At 37.1% G+C, this 18,068-nt stretch overlaps 1 protein-coding gene across 7 annotated transcripts in view; it reads right to left on the reverse strand.

The window, feature by feature from the left end:
* Map2k6 (mitogen-activated protein kinase kinase 6) overlaps positions 1-18,068 on the reverse strand; it is a 195,993-nt gene that overhangs the window by 30,800 nt on the left and 147,125 nt on the right. For all 7 annotated transcript variants that reach the window (XM_087208572.1, XM_021248612.2, XM_087208573.1 and 4 more), the window contains 4 exons: positions 17,068-17,134; positions 3,251-3,299; positions 2,547-2,660; positions 22-141 (listed from right to left, as the gene is read on the reverse strand). In XM_087208572.1, coding sequence (XP_087064698.1) covers positions 22-141; positions 2,547-2,660; positions 3,251-3,299; positions 17,068-17,134 — 350 coding nt within the window. Of the gene's footprint in view, positions 1-21; positions 142-2,546; positions 2,661-3,250; positions 3,300-17,067; positions 17,135-18,068 lie in introns of those variants that run through there.

An 18,068-nucleotide genomic window follows, 5' to 3' on the forward strand; every position in this document is an offset into this window, starting at 1 on the left:
CTGCACCAGACCGTCACCTACCTCCCGGAAAAGTGCGCCATAGAAGGTGACAGTAAATGGACAGTCCACTGTTCTCATGGAGACATCCAAATCCATCAATAGCCTTTTCTGCTCCTGGCTATTTACAGTGGCCCGGATCCGCTGCATGAGAAAGCATAAGAAATTTATGGGTGCAACTCTGAGGATGAGTCAGCCAATAAGGCAGTCACCTCAAGGAGCCCCATCCTGAAAACAATACAAAAATTCACAACTGCTAGCACCTTCCACAAATCAGTGCTATAAGGGGGTTTGAAAGATACAGTGAATAAATAAAAAATAATTATTACAGTGAAAGACACATTGCCAAAAAACAAAGGGATAAGCGTGTTCAAAGCAAGGAGAAATATTTTGAGTACTCTAAGGATTAATGGCAATGCATCTTTTACTGTAATTAGTTTTTTAAATTTAAACATTAACTGTATTTTATGATCATCCCTCATTGATTAAACACTTACAAGCACTTTCTGTCAAATGAAAACATTACAGTGTGTCATCCACCTTATTTACTGCATCAGGCACTGTGTAACTTCTGGCTCTTCCCCAAAGTCAAAATGACCATGAAATGTTTTTAAATGAGTCAGGCATCAAGGCAGCTATGACAGCGCAACTAAAGACACTCATGAAAGAAGCCTTCTAATATTGCTTCAGAAAGTGGCAAAAACGACGGGATAAGTGTGTTTGAAATGAGGGGGTGTGTTTTGAAGGAGATTAATGGCAATGTCTCTTTTACTGTAATACTTATTAAAATTTTTAAAAATATTCATCATATTTTTATCTCACATGATTATAACAAATGTAAAATAAGAAAGACTATGGTCGTTTGATTTCCTGAATAGTCCCTGGTAAGAAGAAAACTGATAGTTTGTTTTAGAGAGTGGGCAAATGCTTGGGAATGTATTTCCAAGGTGCAAAAAAATTCTGGTTTACTGTATTATAACTGCTCAGTGCAAAGAAGCCACAATATGAATTACTTTACTGCTCATTTTGGTACTTAAAGAGAAAAAAGTCAGATGCCCCTCTTTAAGAAAATGTAGGATTATAATGACAGACAGCCCTCTGTACCTGAGTATTATTTCTAGAAATTGCCCTTCCTTCCTAGATATTAAAATCTAAGTATGTTTAAATCTCTTAGATAAAATGACTTAGTATTTGCAAATAACCTATACATTATCTTCTCATATACTTTCAATCAGCTCTAGATCACTTATAATATGCAATACAATGGAAATCCTATGGAAATAGTTATTATACTGTATTGTTTAATGGCAAAAAGAACACCTTGCACATGTTCAGTATAATTTTTTTCAAATGTTTTTGATCCACAGCTGGTTGAGTCTACAGCTGTAGAACCCATGGATACGGAGGCCAGTGGTATTTGGAATAAATAGCAACTGTAATAAAACTGTGACAGCTGTGAGACTTAGAATCAAACAAAAGGAGAAACCACTCATTTCTACTGAGCACTTCTGAGTGAAGCAAAACCCATCACAACTCCAAATACAACCTTGCAGAAAGGTGATTATGTCATTAACTGACAGGAAACATACAATGTCACCAGGCCTTCACAGGTTTCGCCTCTTTATGAGAGTTAGCAGAACAGACTGGAAAATCTACAAGAGAAAGGGTAGAGAGCTCCATCTTCCAACAACAAAAGGATCCAAGCCTCCAGCCATTCCTAACAAGGGCCCAGATAGGCTAAGGCATCTAAAGATCCTCATTCTCTAAGATCCTTCTAGCATCTACTCAAGAAATACAGACTGATTCCAGATCTCTGTTCACGGATCAAAAACTGTAAATTTATACTAGATGTCTCCTTTTTCCAGAACAGAGACAATTTTCTGTCTCAATTCTGGTTTCTTGATTTTCCAGGAAGAATTTTTAACAGAAAAAATATATATATATATATATGTGTATATATATATATATATTATATATATATATAATATATATATAAACACTTGGAGATGATTAAGGAAATTTTAATTCAAAACCAATATTAGATGAGCTTTAAAAAAAGTATTATAATTCTTTTAAGTGTAATGATGACATGGTAGTGGTATAAAAAATTAAAATGAGGGGATGGGACTGAGGTAAAAAATAAATACAAAGCCAGGCATGCTTTGTATTACAGGTACTCACCAGTAATCCCACCACTCTGGGAGACTGGGAGAAGGGTGGCAAGCTCAAGTCCAGTCTGGGCAACTTAGTGACTTATGGGGATGCTGCCTAAAAATTTTTAAAAAGGGCTAGGGATGTATCTCAGTGCAAAGGTCCTGGGTTCAATCCTCAGTACCACGGAATGAATGAATGAATGAATGAATGAGGCAGCACATTCCAAGGAAGTGTTTTCCACCCATTTAGAGAGAAATATTATTCCCTGCAAATAATCTTTTCTTTTTCAACCTATTAAAGTTTGTTTTGCTTCTATGAAAAGGGCTGGATTATAGCTGAAATGGACAAATGTCCACACCATGGGTAGAAAACATTTGGGGAAACTTCAACTCTACCTTCACTGCCATGATCTGTTCACTGGGTACGTGCCGCATCTTTTCCACCACTCCATATGCACCCCGTCCCAGTTCCACTATAGGTTCCAGGTCATCTGCCTTCACCTCAAAGTTCTGCAAGAGAAAAAAGTCATCATGCAGTAGGAAAGTGAAAAATAAACTGGACACTACACTAACTATCTTGTCCTCTATCTCATTTCTCCAAATGTTATAAGGATTCTTGATAGGCCACAGTACTTTCTAGCACGTGAAAACAACTACTAAAAGCAAGAAGCCACAAGAAAAGCTTAGACTCTCACAATACCCACTTGTTTGGCACGGGCAATGGATCCAAATGCATCCGATTCAATTTTCAAGTGGCTCAGCTGAAACTCGCTCCACCGCAGTTCCTTAGCCACACCCCCTTAATTATCTTTATAGTCTATTACTGACTTCTGCCAGCTAGATCTACGTGGCGTTGAGAAATTCCCTCCCAAGAGAATCATCAACTCTCCTCATACACCTTTCCTGAGAACCACAGCAGCCTGATTTCAATTCACAATTCAAAATAGCAAAAGCGCCACAACCATTTTGCTTGAATTTCAAACTTTTTTGACCCATCCCCTAAAAGCATGTTACATATGCAAAAAACTTTTCAGTAGCCAGCCAGAAAGCATATATATAAAATGGCCAAGGTGTTGGCTGGTAGGCTTGACTTTTCTCACCTGATTTCCAATAGAAATGCAAGCCTTGGAGTCTAAATCTCTAGGAGGCCTAGGGAAATTGAGGGAAAAAGAACAGATGTGAGATATTCGGTCAACTATCCTTCCCAAATCATATGTGACAGGAGAGGTTTTCCTAAAGAAGAAAGTGAAGTTCATCAGTCAAATAAAATAGCATAACAGTATGAATAGAAAGGGGTTAGAAATAAAATACCTTTTGAGTCTAAAATGCTTCAACACTTTGAGCCTCCATTTTCTTCTTTAACATGGGATATTATTATACACTACCCTCTGGAGTAAGAATGTGCATTAAGTGAGATATTCTAAGTACAATGCTTGGCATAATGTTTGGCACACAGTAAATATCCAAAAAACAGGAGCCACAAGTGTGCAGCTGTATAGATAATTCTGCTAGAGAAATAAGTCTTTTCTTTCATCTAAGGGCACCAATGTATCCAATCATTTCACCACTCTTTCCACAATTTTTTTAAATAGAAACAATTCACGAAATTCATAAAACACAGGAGTTCTCAGTGTAGTCCTTTCCTGTATAGATGGACAAAAGAAAGATTCCGAGAGGTGAATGGCTTGTCCCATCCCGAAGAACTCCTGATTTTATCTCAGTATCTTTTCTTTCCTACCAGGCTGTCTAATCAAGTCCAGTGATTGTACATAGTGAACATACTCTTCAGTGAGCTTCTTAGGAGCCAAAGGTTTGTTCATTTTGTGTCTCCATAGTCTCCTTGTGTGATCTTCTTTCTATTATTTCAATGACCTCTCAGTCGGTAGCAATTTACTTAGGAGAAAGATGTTTGGCTTCGCCTGGGCACTTAACTAGGAGCCTAGCAAGGTATTTTTTTGACATAAATGTACCAAAAGTGTTAAGAGAAAAGTAGCAAATGCCAAGAAACATATTGGTAACATGATCAAACAGAAGAACTACAGGCTAGCTAAACCCAAGGGTGGCCTAACAGGGGCAACTCAAGTCTTTCTGGAGGCCCATTCTATGACACAATTGTCTTCAAAAAGATACACAGGAAAAAGAAAGGAAGGGTGGAAGTAGAGGAAATAAAAGGAAGAGGGGGAAGAATCTTTTGCCAATGGCAATTGTTTCCAACCTTGGTGGATTATGATTCTACCCCTTCTGCTCAAACTGATCATACATAAAACAATGAGAAAGAGGTAGGAATATAAACACAAATATAAACATGAATCTAAGATTTAATGATGAATCTTCTCTCACCTCAAAATCTCCCTGATATGCACAGAATACTTGAAGTTTTTCCATACTAATTTAAAACAGAGGCCAGGAATAAAGGAGAGAGAACAAAACAAAACAACACACACACACACACACACACACACACACACTCAAAAGGTAGTGATGCTCTTGTGCATCTTGTGTTGCTGAGCAGGAAATTTGTCCTCAGAGAAGTTTTCCAGAAAAGCCAAATTTCTAAAACATCTAATTTCTCATTCTTAAAATGTCTAGCGCTGTTTTTTTAGTCATCACAATTTGTTTGTATTAATTACAATAGAGCTTTGAAATAAAAACAAATACCACTTGAAAGATAGGATTAATATCAATAATTTAAAAATCCTTTGCAATTCTTCAATGCCTTGTTCTTTTAAAAGTATGGAGGAAGAAAAAAATCCATGTATGTGGGCCACCTCCATTTTCTTGCCAACCAATGAGGGTATTGGATAAAAGCTCTTCTAGACCTCTTATTCTTATATTCTATAATAGAACTTGGCAAATTACAGCCTAAAAAAGGACTTTTATAAGTTTAATTAGTTGAAAAATACCATCAACAAAGGATAAGCAGCAGATGCCATTGAGGCCCAGGTAGCCTAAAATACTATCTGGTCTTTTAGAAAAGTTTGCTGATTCCAACTCTACATTAAATGTGCATTATACCTTACACCCGAACTTAATAGGGGGTGCAAAGTGCCACTTTCCAGATTAAGAAAAATAAAATCCTCAAAACGTGTGTGATTTTCAGAAGCCACACTTCTGTTGTCAGTAACACTGAAAATAAAACTTGAGTCACCTGAATCTCAGCCTTGACCTGAGAGGAAGAGAAATAGGAAATAAGAAAACTGGATAAAGTTATTAACCTGCTCCGGTGACGCCCATCTGAGACTGAATCAAAGAGCCTGCTCCCAATTCCTAGGCCTTTGCTAATAAAAGCAATGAATCCACCTGAGCCTCGGGCCTCTGGGTTCATCAAGTCTGCCAAAAGCATCTAACTACGGAGCCAGGACTGACATCCCAGACTGAACTAACTGACACTGCATTCTTTCTGTCCAGAGCTGGGCATATTCATTTGCCAGGGGCATTAAGACTCTGCAGGAGGTTTACACTGTGGGTGGACACTCTCTGTCAATTATTCAATATTTTAGCCCTATGGGGCAAGAACTAAGCTTATTATAAAATTCTTTCCCTGGAAGACCAAAGGTATTCCAAAGGTCACCTAGTTCTAGTGTTTTATATGAACTACCAGCTTTGGTTTATTATAGTTCTTTAGTTCACTGGTTACTATTATTACTAATTTATTTAATAAGTTTTATGAAGTGCCCGCTTGGGCCAGAGACTGCGCTAGAGCATTTACATTAAGTAGCTCCTTTAACAACTCTTAGAAGTATTTTTACCTCTCTTTCAATGCAAAGAGATTAAATAACTAATGCTCATTCAAAGAGATGATGACATTGAAACCCAGAGCAGCATCGTGATGACTTCTCAAGCACAGAAGGAGAAGATTCTACTTCATTTAGCCATGACCTGTTTGGTCAAACTCTCACCCAGTTGAATGTGTGGCTAAAAACACATATGAGACTGAGAGAACCTGAGTTTATCTGCCAGCTTTGCCATTTAGAAGCTGCCATAATAAACAACCTTGAGCTACCTTTCACTGAGCAATTACAACAAACCAGGTACTGAGCTAGACATTTAATATGGATTATGACACCTAATCCTCCTAACAAGCACATCGAGTTTATTCCTCTTTTTTAGAAGGGAAAACTCTTAGTGCAATTAAGTGTATTTGCCTAAGGTATTCAACTAGTGAAGTTTATACCCCAAATGTAAATAACCTCAGCACTTTGGCTCCAGAGCCTGAACTCTTCTTACCCATGAGGTTACACTGAATGACTCTGAGCAAAGCATGTGACCCTTACACAGTTCTGTTGTTTCACTTGCCATGTGAGAGGAATAAAAACAGCCTCCCGAGTCTCTTGAGAGGGTTAAATGAAATGAAACTAGCATGGCAGTGATTTAGAACTAGTTACTACTGATCAAGTGAAGGGACAGCTCAGAAACCTGAGTGAAAGGCACACTGGTATCAGCAACTCAAAGAAAGAGCTCAAACAGGAGGACCACACACATGGAACTAGAGATAAAGGAACTCTGTCTCAGGCTATTTACTTTCATGCAGCATAGCAGGAGTCGGCAGGGAAAATAGTAAGAATCACCAAGCCAACCTCAAAAACATGCCAACAAAAATATAAAATATGGAAGCCACTTCTCTACAAGTATAATCCCAAACCTCAGTATTAAAATAAAAAGAAGAGCTACAGAGGCGTAGTCCACAATAATAAAGTGATGGTCTTGGCTTTATGAAGTTAAGGAGAAAAGTGTATTCAACATATAAAACAGAAACCACTTTTATACTCACATAGATTCTAGTTCATTGCTTATACTGAGGAAGGTTTTCAAAAATTTATAAAATACAGAAAATTAATATACATTAAGAAAGGACAAAGCACATGTTTTATAGGGAAGAAAAGCAAGATATTAGGAGGTTTATTTTAGAATTAATTTTTTTCCTTCCCGCAGTGCTGAGGATCAAAAGCAAAGCCTCAACTCCTCTGCTGTTTTCTGTTATTCCTACAAAGAAAAGAATCCTAAAGGGAAAGTGATCAACCTGTACCAGGTACTAGCTACAGCTAACCACACGTGCAAGAAGCTCAGAAAAGGCTTCTTCAAGAATGAATTAAAAGACTGGTACCACGACTCCCAGCACAGAGGAGGTAACCCACGTGGGAGCCAGCAGCACAAACCACCCCCAGCTCACTGAAATGAGAAGACACATAAACAAGTCTCAAAACCAGCCTTACAGATCACCTAAAGCAATCCCAAAGGGAAACAAGATGGAACACTTAGATGCTCAACCACCTGGACTCCCTGAATGGGCAACAAAAGAGGATCTGGAAAAAATGAAATCAGAAATAATTTCTCAGTCAACAGCAGAGATTGTGTTCATAGTGCAAGACATGATTAATAAATCTAGAGAGGAGCTAAAGAACATGATGGAATCTCAACATAAGAAACAAATGGAATCCATAAAACAGATGCAAACAAATTTTCAGGAGTTTAAAAATTCCATTGAAAATCTATGCAGCAGAATGAGCTAGTGTGAGGATAGAATTTCAGATATAGAAGATAAGATTACAATTAGTGACCAGGAAAAGAAAAATTGCTTTAAAATTGTAAGGGAACACGAGAAATCAATCTAGTGGCTGCTAGATGATGCAAAGAAGACTAACATAAGACTGATTGGAGTCAATGAAGAAACAGGAGAGAGTGCAGATGACATAAAAAAACTGTTCACAGAAGTAATGGCAGAAAACTTCCAAAGCAGGGGGAAAAAAACTTGGCATACAGATAAGTGAGGCATATACTACTACAACTAGCCTTGATCAAAAAAAAAATCTACACATAGGCATATAATTGTTAAAATTCCAGAAACCCAACAGAAGAACAAAGTTCTACAAGCAGTTAGAGAAAAGAAACAAATCACATACAAAGGAAAGCCCATCAGAGTCACAGCAGACTTCTCAACATAAACTCTCAAGGCAAGAAGAGCTTGGAGTGATGTATTCCAAGCCCTAAAGGAAAACAGCCTCCAAACCAGATTGATGTACCCTGCAAAACTATCTTTCAAAATTGATGGAGAAATAAGATACTTTCATGACAAAGAGCACCTGAGGAACTTCATGAATACCAAACCAGCACTCCAATTTAGACAATATCCTAGGAAAAGACAATGAGAATCACAACCCCAGGAAGCACAGCAGAATGAATCTGTTGGGTGAGACAAGAAATTAAATGCAAAGGGGAGAATCCAACAAAAAGAAAAAATCATGACAAGGATAAGTCAGTACGTATCAGTTATAACCATCAATGTTAATGCTCTCAATTCACTAATCAAAAGAAATAGACTGGCAGAATGAGTCAAGAAGCAAAATCCAACAATATGCTGCATATAAGAATAACACATAATTCAAAAAGAAACTTATAGGGTCAGGGATTTAGCTCAGTGGTTTTGTTGCCTGCTGCGCAAGCACAAGGACTGGAGTTTGATCCCTGGTACCAAAAAAAAAAAAAAGAAACTTATAGACTGAAAGTTAAAGGGTGAAAAATAATACTCCATGTGATAGGAACATGAAAAAAAGCAGGAGTAGCTATCCTCTTTGCAGATCAAGTGGGTTTCAAACCAACGCTGATTAGGAGAGACAAAGAAGGACACTACATCCTTGTAAAGGGAGCAATTGAAGAAGAAGAGATGACAATCATAAATATATTTCCACCAAACACTAGAGCGCCCAACTATATAAAACAAATATTAATGCACATGAAAAGTCATATATGCACTAATACAATAGTAGTGGGGGACCTCAATACCCCCACTGTCACAAATAGACAGATCAACTAGACAAAAATAAGTAATGAAATACTAGAACTCAAACAAACTCTTGAACAAATGAACTTAACAGATGTTTACAGAGTGTTCTACCCTACAAAATCAGAATACACATTCGTCTCAGCTGCACACAGGTTGTTCTCCAAAACAGACCACATACTCGCTCATAAAACATGTTTCAGGAAGTGCAAAGGAACTGAAGTTATCCCTTGTATATTACCAGACCACAGTGCGATGAAATTGGAGATCAATAGCAAAAGAAACAGGAAAAAATTCATAAACGCATGGAAATTGAACAGCACACTTCTGAATGACCAATATCAGAGAGGAAATTAAAGAAGAAATCAGATAGTTCCTACAATTAAATGACAATACAACATATCAGAATCTATGGGACACAATGAAAGCAGGCTTACAAGGGAAATCCATAGCAGTAAATACTCATATTAGGAACACAGAGCGAGCCCAATTAAACAATCTGATGCTGAACCTCAAGCTTCTAGAAAAAGAAGAGCAGGACAAAACCAAAGCTCATATAAGGGAGGAAATTACAAAGATCAGAGGAGAAATCAATGCAATGGAGACTAAGAGAACAATACAAAAAATCAATGAAGCCAAGAGTTGGTTTTTCAAAAAAAATAAACAAAATTGACAAACCCTTAGCCAATCTTATCAGAAAACGGAAAGAAAAGGCCCAAATCCATACAATTAGGAATGAAAGGGTGAAATTACGATGGACCGAGCAGAAATCAAGAGAATCATCAATACCTACTTCAAGAACCTATACGCCAATAAGATGGAAAACACAGAAGAAATGGACAGATTCCTGGATACATATGAATTACCAAAGTGAATGAAGAAGACCTAAAAATTCTAAAGGACCCAATATTGATCAATGAAATTGAAAACATAATTAAAAACTTACCAACTAAGAAAAGCCCAGGTTAAAAAAAAAAAAATGTAATCATTATGTAATGCAAACATGAACTAATAAAAAATTTCAAAAAGAAAAGTCCAGGTCCTGATGGTTTCATTGCTGAATTCTACAAGACATTTACAGAGGAACTACTGCCACTACTGTTTAAAGTCTTGAATGAAATTGAAAGGGAAGAAAGACTCCCAAATTCATTCCTGGAAGCAAGCATCACCTTGATCCCCAAAGCAGAGAAAGACCCAACTGAAAAAGAGAACTATAGCCCAGTCTCACCAATGAACATAGACGCAAAAATCCTTAAGAAGATACTTGCAAATAGAATGCAGAAGATCATCAAGAAGATCATATACCCTGATCAAGTGGGATTCATCCCAGGGATGCAGGGATGGTTCAACATACACAAATCAATCAATGTAATACACTATATCAATAGAGCCAAGGACAGAAAACATATTATCATCTCCATAGATGCGGAAAAAGTATTTGACAAAATCCAACACACATTTATGATAAAAACCCTACCAAAATTGGAATAGATGGTCTCTACCTCTATCTGATAAAAGCCATCTATGAAAAACCAAGAGCCAGTATCATACTAAATGGTCAAAAACTGAAATCCTTCACACTAAAATCAGGAACAAGACAAGGATGTCCACTATCACTACTCCTGTTTAATATAGTTTTGGAAATATTAGCCACAGCAATTAGACAAGAGAAAAAAATAAAAGGAAGAAAGATAGGAAACGAAGAAGTCAAATTGTCATTATTTGCAGATGATATGATACTCTATATAGAAGACCCCAAGATCCACCAGAAGTCTTCTAGACTTAATAACCAGACTCAGTAGAGTAGCTGGATATAAGGTCAACACACAAAAAACAATAGCTTTCCTCTATACGAACAACAAACTCACTGAGAGATTGAAGAGGATATCACAAAATGTAAATACATCCCTTGCTCCTGGATAGGAAGAACCAACAGAGTAAAAATGGCCATACTTCCAAAACTGCTATATAGATTCAATGCAATCCCAATTGAAATCCCAGCAGCATACTTCACAGACCTTGAGAAAACAATCCAAAAATTCATTTGGAACAAGAGACCCAGAATAGCAAAAGCAATTCTAGGTAACAGAGACATGGCAGGGGGTATCACAACCCCCAACTTGAAACTATACTATAAACCTACTGTGATAAAAACTGCATGGTACTGGCAAAGAAACAGATCTGAGGACCAGTGGAACAGATTAGAAGATGCAGAAACAACTCCAGACACACTCAGCCACCTCATCTTTGACAAAGGAGCCAAACACCCTCACTGGAGTAAAGATAGCCTCTTTAATAAATGGTGCTGGAAAAATTGGGTTTCAACTTGCCAAACATTTAAACTATACCTATATCTTTCACCATGCACTAAAATAAAATCAAAATGGATGAAAGACCTGAATATTAAAACAGAAACACTGAACCAGCTGGAATAGAGGTTAGGTAGAACTCTTGAAGACATTGGTGTAGGAAAAGACTTTATGAACAAAACCTCACTTGCCCATGAACTAGCACAAACAATCAACAAGTTGGATCTTTTCTTATTAAAAAGCTTCTGCACAGCAAAAGAAACCACCAGCAGTGTGAAGAAACAATCCACAATGTGGGAAAAAATCTTCACCCGCTCTTCCTCAGACAAAGGTCTGCTATCTCGAATCGATAAAGAACTGAAAAAAATCAGACCTCTCAAATTCAAAGACCAAATCCAAAAATGGGCATCTGAAATGAACAGACATTTCTCAGACAAAGAAGCAGAAATAGCAAATAAACATATGAAAAAATGTTCAACATCACTGGTCATTCAAGAGATGAAAATGAAAACAACGCTGAGATTCCACTTCAGTCTAGAAAGAATGGCTGCTATCATGAAATCAACCAATAACAAATGCTGGCGGGGCTGTGGGGAAAGAGGAACCCTGCTCCACTGCTGGTGGGAGTGTAGGCTGGTGCAAGCACTGTGGAAATCAGTATGGAGATACCTCAAAGAACTAGGACTGGAAGTTCCATTTGACCCAGCTTCCCCAAAGAATTAAAAGAATCATACCATAGTGATTATATGTGCACCCATGTTCATAGCAGCACAATTTGTAATAGCTAAAATTTGGAAGCAGACCAACTCCCCATCAATGGGAGACTGGATCAAGAAAATGTAGTTTTTTTATAAAATGGAGTACTACTCAGCTATAAAAAAATGAGAAATTAGAGACATTTATAGCTAAATGGATGAACATTGAGGCGATACTCTTAAATGAGATAAATAGGACACACGTGTAGATACTGAATAGTTTCTCTAGTGTGAGAAACTGAAAGTGTAAATAAGGACTAAAAGTTATAATAGATAATGTGAAATAGGAAGAAAAGGGCAAAGGGGAAGTGGAAGGCGTGGGGGAACGGAAAGAAAGGAATGGAATCAATATGAGAAAATGAAAAAATGGAAACAAAGTCTTTGTAAATAGGGAGGGATGGAGGGGTTGAAGGGAGGGCAGGGGAAGGGGGAAAAATAAGAACCACAAGAGATTATGTAAACGTGCAAATTTCCAATGATGAATGTCATTATATTGTATACCTAAAATGTACCAATGAAATAAAATTTTTAAAAAAGAAAATAAATAAAATCTATTAAGTCTTGTGTAAAAAAAAAAAGCAAAGCCTCATTCATTTTAGGAAAGTTCTGTACAGTACCACTAAGCTTCACTCTCAGCATGATACAAGGATATATTTAAAAGAAAATATTATAATGTAAGAACAGAAAACATTAAATTGAAAACACGAAAACAATAAAATACATCCGATTCTTCAATAAATAAATAAAATTGATAAAACTTAAGCAAAACTCACAAAGACAACAAGAGAGAAGACAGAAATTACCAACATCAGGGGACAAAAACAGGATATCACAACAGATCCTGCAGCCGTTGCTATGACAACACTACTCTCAGAAATTTTACCACTTAGAAGAAATGTACCAACTCCTCAAAAGTCACAGTCTACAAAAAGCCAGCCATGATGAAAAAGATAATCTGAAAAGACTTACATGTATTAAATTGCATTTGTAATTTAGAAGTTCCAGAAAAATACCCAGGCACATTTTGTGTCATTGGAGAACTTTAACAGACATTCAAAGAATTAACACCAATATCTACTAGGAAATAAAAGAAAGAACATTTATTTTAATACTTAGTATTATCTTAATACTAAAATTAGAAATAAAGGCACAACAGAAATAAAAAATTGGCACAGACCAACATCTCTCATGAACTTTGATGTAAAAATCCTCCCTGAAACATTAGCAAATCACATCTAACATGGGTTTTTTAAAAATTATATCACAACCAATTAGGATTCATTTTGAGGATGTAAGACTAGTTCAGTGTTTAAAAATCAATGGATATAGGGCCGGGGATTTAGCTCAGTGGTTCTGCTGCCTGCCTCGCAAGTGCAAGGACCTGAGTTTGATCCCCAGTACCAAAAAAAAAAAAAACCTAATGGATATAATTCACCATATTAATATACCAAAGAGGAAAAGTTTATGATCATTTCACTTGATGCACATAAAAAAGTCATAAAACACCCATTTGTAATAAAAATTCTCACTATAGTATGACTAGAGAGGAACTTCTTCAAACTCACCAATGGCATCATTTTAAAAATCTACATTATCACCAGACTCAATAGTAAGAGATTAAAGCTGGGCATAATGGGGCACACCTGTAGCACTCAGGAGGGTGAAACACAACTGCCATGAGTTCGAGACCAGTCTTTGCCACATAGTGAGTTCAAGGCCAGCCTGAATACACAGTGAGATTTTGTCTCAAAAAAACAACAAACAAACAAACAAACAAAAAACCAAAAGATTGAACACTTTTCCTCTAAGAAGGAACAAAGAAAAGCTGTCTGCTCTCACCAATCTTAGTTAACACAGTACTGAACATTCTTGCCACTTCCAGAGAGACTAGAAAGGAAGAAATAAAAATTCCTCTTTACAAAGGGAATGATCACCTACATAGAAATCCCTCAGGGATTTATGAAAAGCTTCTACAATTACTAAGTGAGTTTAGTAAAGTCATAGGATGTAAGATCAGCACAGAAACGTCAACTGCATTTCTGTGTGTTGCCAATGAACAAGTGAAACCCAAAACAAAAATCTGAATAACATTTACAATTGATCCAAAAAATTTAAATAGTTAGATACAAATCTTAATAAATACTAATATAGATAATCTGTATTATAAAATACTGATGAAAGGAAAGACAATCTAAAACCCTGAAGAAATTCACCATCTCATGGATTAGAAGACAGCAAAAAAGATATCAATTCTCCCTAAAGTGATCTACAAATTAAACTCAATTCCTAATAAAATGTCAGAAAGTTTCTTTGTAGACATAGACAAACTTAGTCTAAAACGTATATGAAAGAGAAAGGCCCTTACAAGAGTCAGCATAATTTTGAAAAAAAAGAACCACGTTGGAAGAATCACTTTTCCCAATGGCCTAACTTCATATATAGCTGCAGTAATCAAGACAGTGTGATGCTGACCTATAAATGAATGGGACAGAGAATCCAGAAAAAGATCAAAGCAAATAAGGCCAATTGATAGTAGACAAAGAAGCAAAAAAAATTCAATGGACAAGGGACAGTCTTTTCCACAAATTGTACTGGAACAACTGGAAATCCACTGGCAAAAATTATAAAACTCAATTTAATCCTCAGATGGAACTTGTATAACAATTAACTCCAAATAGGTCATGGGCTTAAATGTAAAACTATAAAATTTCTAGACAAGAATACAGAAAATCTTCAGGACCTAGGACAAGGCAAAGGTTTCTTACACTTGTTACCAAAAGCATGATCTTTAAGAGGAATAACTGATAAATTGAATTTCAACAAAATTTAAAGCTTTTACTCTGTGAAACATCCCAAAAAGAGAGTGAAAAAACAAATTCCAAACTGGGAGAAAATCCTTTTATATCACATATTTGAAAAAGTTCTTTTGTCTAGAACAGATAAATAACTCTCTAAAGTTAGCAATTAAAGAAAATCTAGTTAGAAGTCTAAAGATATGTACAGACATTTCACCAAAGAAAATATATGGGTAGAAAATAAGCGCCTAAAAACATATTCTATATAATTAGCCACTAGAGAAATTCAAATTAAAGCCATAGTGCTATATCACTAATGCATCAGAAGGGCTAAAATGAAAAATTGTGATAACACCAAAGGCTGACAGGGATGTAAACAACCCACATCATTTATACATTATTACTGAGAATATAAAATGGGAAAGCACCCTGGAAAACAGTTTGACAGTTCTTTCAAAACTGAAAATGGACTTACCGCATAAATCAGTGATTGAACTAATGGGTATACATCTCAGAAAAATGAAGACTAACTTTCATGCAAGACTTTATATGGAAATGTTCATAATGGCTTTATTCTTATACCCTAAAACTGAAAACCATCCATATTTCCTTACATGAGTTGTGGTATAACCATACCACAGAACGGTATTCAGCTGTAAAGTAAAGTTACTGATAGGCACAAACCTTGAATGAATTTCAAGAAAAGTATGCTGAATGAAAAACAGATCAATCTCAAAAAGAGATGCAGTTTGTACAACAATCATGAAATAACAAAATGGTAATGGAGAACAGATTAGTGGTTGCTGGGCATTAGGGATGGGGACATGAAGAAGAGGATGGTATGACTTACAGCAGATAAAAGAAGAGTTGCATTGCTCATAAAGTTGAGCTCCTTGACTGTGGTAGTACTTACCTCATCCAAAACTGATGAAGATAACAAATATGACTTTCTTGATTTTTTATAATACACTACAGTTATGTAACGTGTTAACATGGGTGGGAGTTGTTAGGGACTCTGGTGCAGGCTGGGGCAAGGGTATAGGGAACTTTCCTGTACATTACTTTGCAGCTTCTGTGAATCTGTAATTATTTCCAAATAAAAAAGTTTAAAAGAATATCCTATAAAGTCCTATACAGGTAACACAAGCAGGCCATATGTTTGACTCTAAGCGCTTGAGAAGCAAGAGAGGGAAAAAAATAATAATTACACAGTATACAGGGCCATAGAGTGGGGGAACCAATTGTTCAGAGGACCCTCCTGTAGCCCAAAAAAACGACCTTGATGGTAGGTATAGGAAGACCTTCCTTTTACAGCTACACACACACACACACACACACACACACACACACGCAAAGATGCTAACTAAAGATTAGTCCTTCAGCTACCATCCGGAGCCCAAGAGAGCAGCCTCTCACTCTGGCCTATCCCTGTAAGTTCTTCAGTGAAAAGTTTCTTTGAGTCATGACATGGAAATGCAAAGACCAAGGATCTCAGCAGTCTTACAATAGACAAGATCATGTTTAAGGCACAGCTCAACACTAGGGGGTGCAATTTCTGATGTGCTGGATCACAGTTAAGATCAAAACCTTTACAAAGAGAGGCACTTTGTAGACATCAACAAAGGCCTTAAAAACACCAGCTTCCATGCAGATGCCCTCTCTCTGACTTGTTCTGGCTCACTAGTGCCTCTAACATGATTTATTGCCTTGGAAATCTCATTCATCTCATGCAGATGCTCTGGCATGTGGTCATGACACAGGCTGGAAAGGAAGTTCTTTCATCATCCCACAGAGAGACAAAGAAACACAGGGGGACTCCAAGAGAAGGTCCTCTGCTTCACTAGAACTTGTAGGTACAGTTAAAAGCTTCAACTGAATAAGGAATGTTTCTTCACCTCATTTTGCTTACTGTTTATATGGGGCAGGATTTGGGTGCCAGGATGTGGATCTTCACCTTCACCAAATATATTTCTATCTAACCCAACTTTTATAGTAGTGGCTATCACAGAGACTTGCTTCTTCATTCAACAGACCCTTAGCTCAAATGCAGGTAACACTCAATTCTCACTCAGCCAATAGTTTGAGAGACCACCTCCCAAGTTACCTATGATTATTTCAGGCTTAAGAACATTGAGCCAATGACTTCCAATCTAAAGGGCTCTCTTTTCCACCAACTTCACCCAAAGTCAAGGCATCGCTCGCTAGTCCAAAAATGAACCCCCAATGGAAAATCTATGAAGTACAAGAATTTAGATTAAGATATTGATCTTGTCAACTTACGTGGAACTGGTCTGAGGTTGTTCAAATGCTTCTTTTGGAATTTTAAGGCCAGGGTTTCGCTTCTTGCCTATGGAGAAAGAAATAAGGAAAATGTTAAAGTCTACATCACAGCAAGAGGGCAGGAGCAGAGTCTGTGAGTCCCAAAACCCCAAGCACCAGCACTCACAGGGGTCCCAAACGCAGGCAGGGGTTAAGAGCAGCATTTTCATCGGTTCAACCTGAAAGCATCCAGGTAAGAATGCCCACTCCCTTTTCCCAGTAAGACTTACTCTTTCTCTCTGCTGAGAATTTGTCATTTAACTTCTTTGTCTTTTCTTTTTATACAATAATTGTGATGAAGGATGATGTTGGTTACAGGATTTTTTTTCTTTTTAATGTCACCATTACCTCACATTTAATGCAGTCACTATTACCTCAGTGTCCTACAGTTTTCTAAATTTGTCTGTGAACAGTTGCTAAAATTAACAATGCAAGTAGAATAAAAACTGCTTTTCCACTATCCTGCCCTGCCCCATTCCTCAGTCAACCTGCCAGGAGTTGAAAACCTTAAGAGATGGTTTTAAAACATACAACCTAGAGTAATATTTTCTTATATCGGCTTTGTTCCAAGATGGATTAAGATAACAGATGGGCTCAGGCAAAGAGGTTACCACTTCTTTGGGGGCCAGATGGGAACGTAACCTGATATTGCTCATCCATGAGCTAAAACTACACGAGAACTTGGCTCAAGTACTTTTGTTGATGAGTCAAAAAAGAACAGACTGAGAAATGCCAACTCAGGAAGCAGATTAGAAAAAAAACAAAAACGGTCTTTTAAGAGCCTGGGATTTTTCTTCCTTTATAAAGAACCTGTGTCTCTTTGCACTTAGCAGGAGGAACCTAAGCAGAACTGGATAGAAGGCCCACAGTTCTACTTCCTCCATCACCTCTTCTCTGCCTTGAAAGTGAGCACTTCAGGGTAGAGAGAGCCCTGAGTGAAGTCCTGGGTAGATTCTCAAGCT

The sequence above is a fragment of the Heterocephalus glaber genome, unplaced genomic scaffold, assembly GCF_053883595.1.
Source record: "Heterocephalus glaber isolate CG9 unplaced genomic scaffold, H.glaber_assembly_v1.0 deba00000937, whole genome shotgun sequence".
NCBI classification, from domain to species: Eukaryota; Metazoa; Chordata; class Mammalia; order Rodentia; family Bathyergidae; genus Heterocephalus; species Heterocephalus glaber.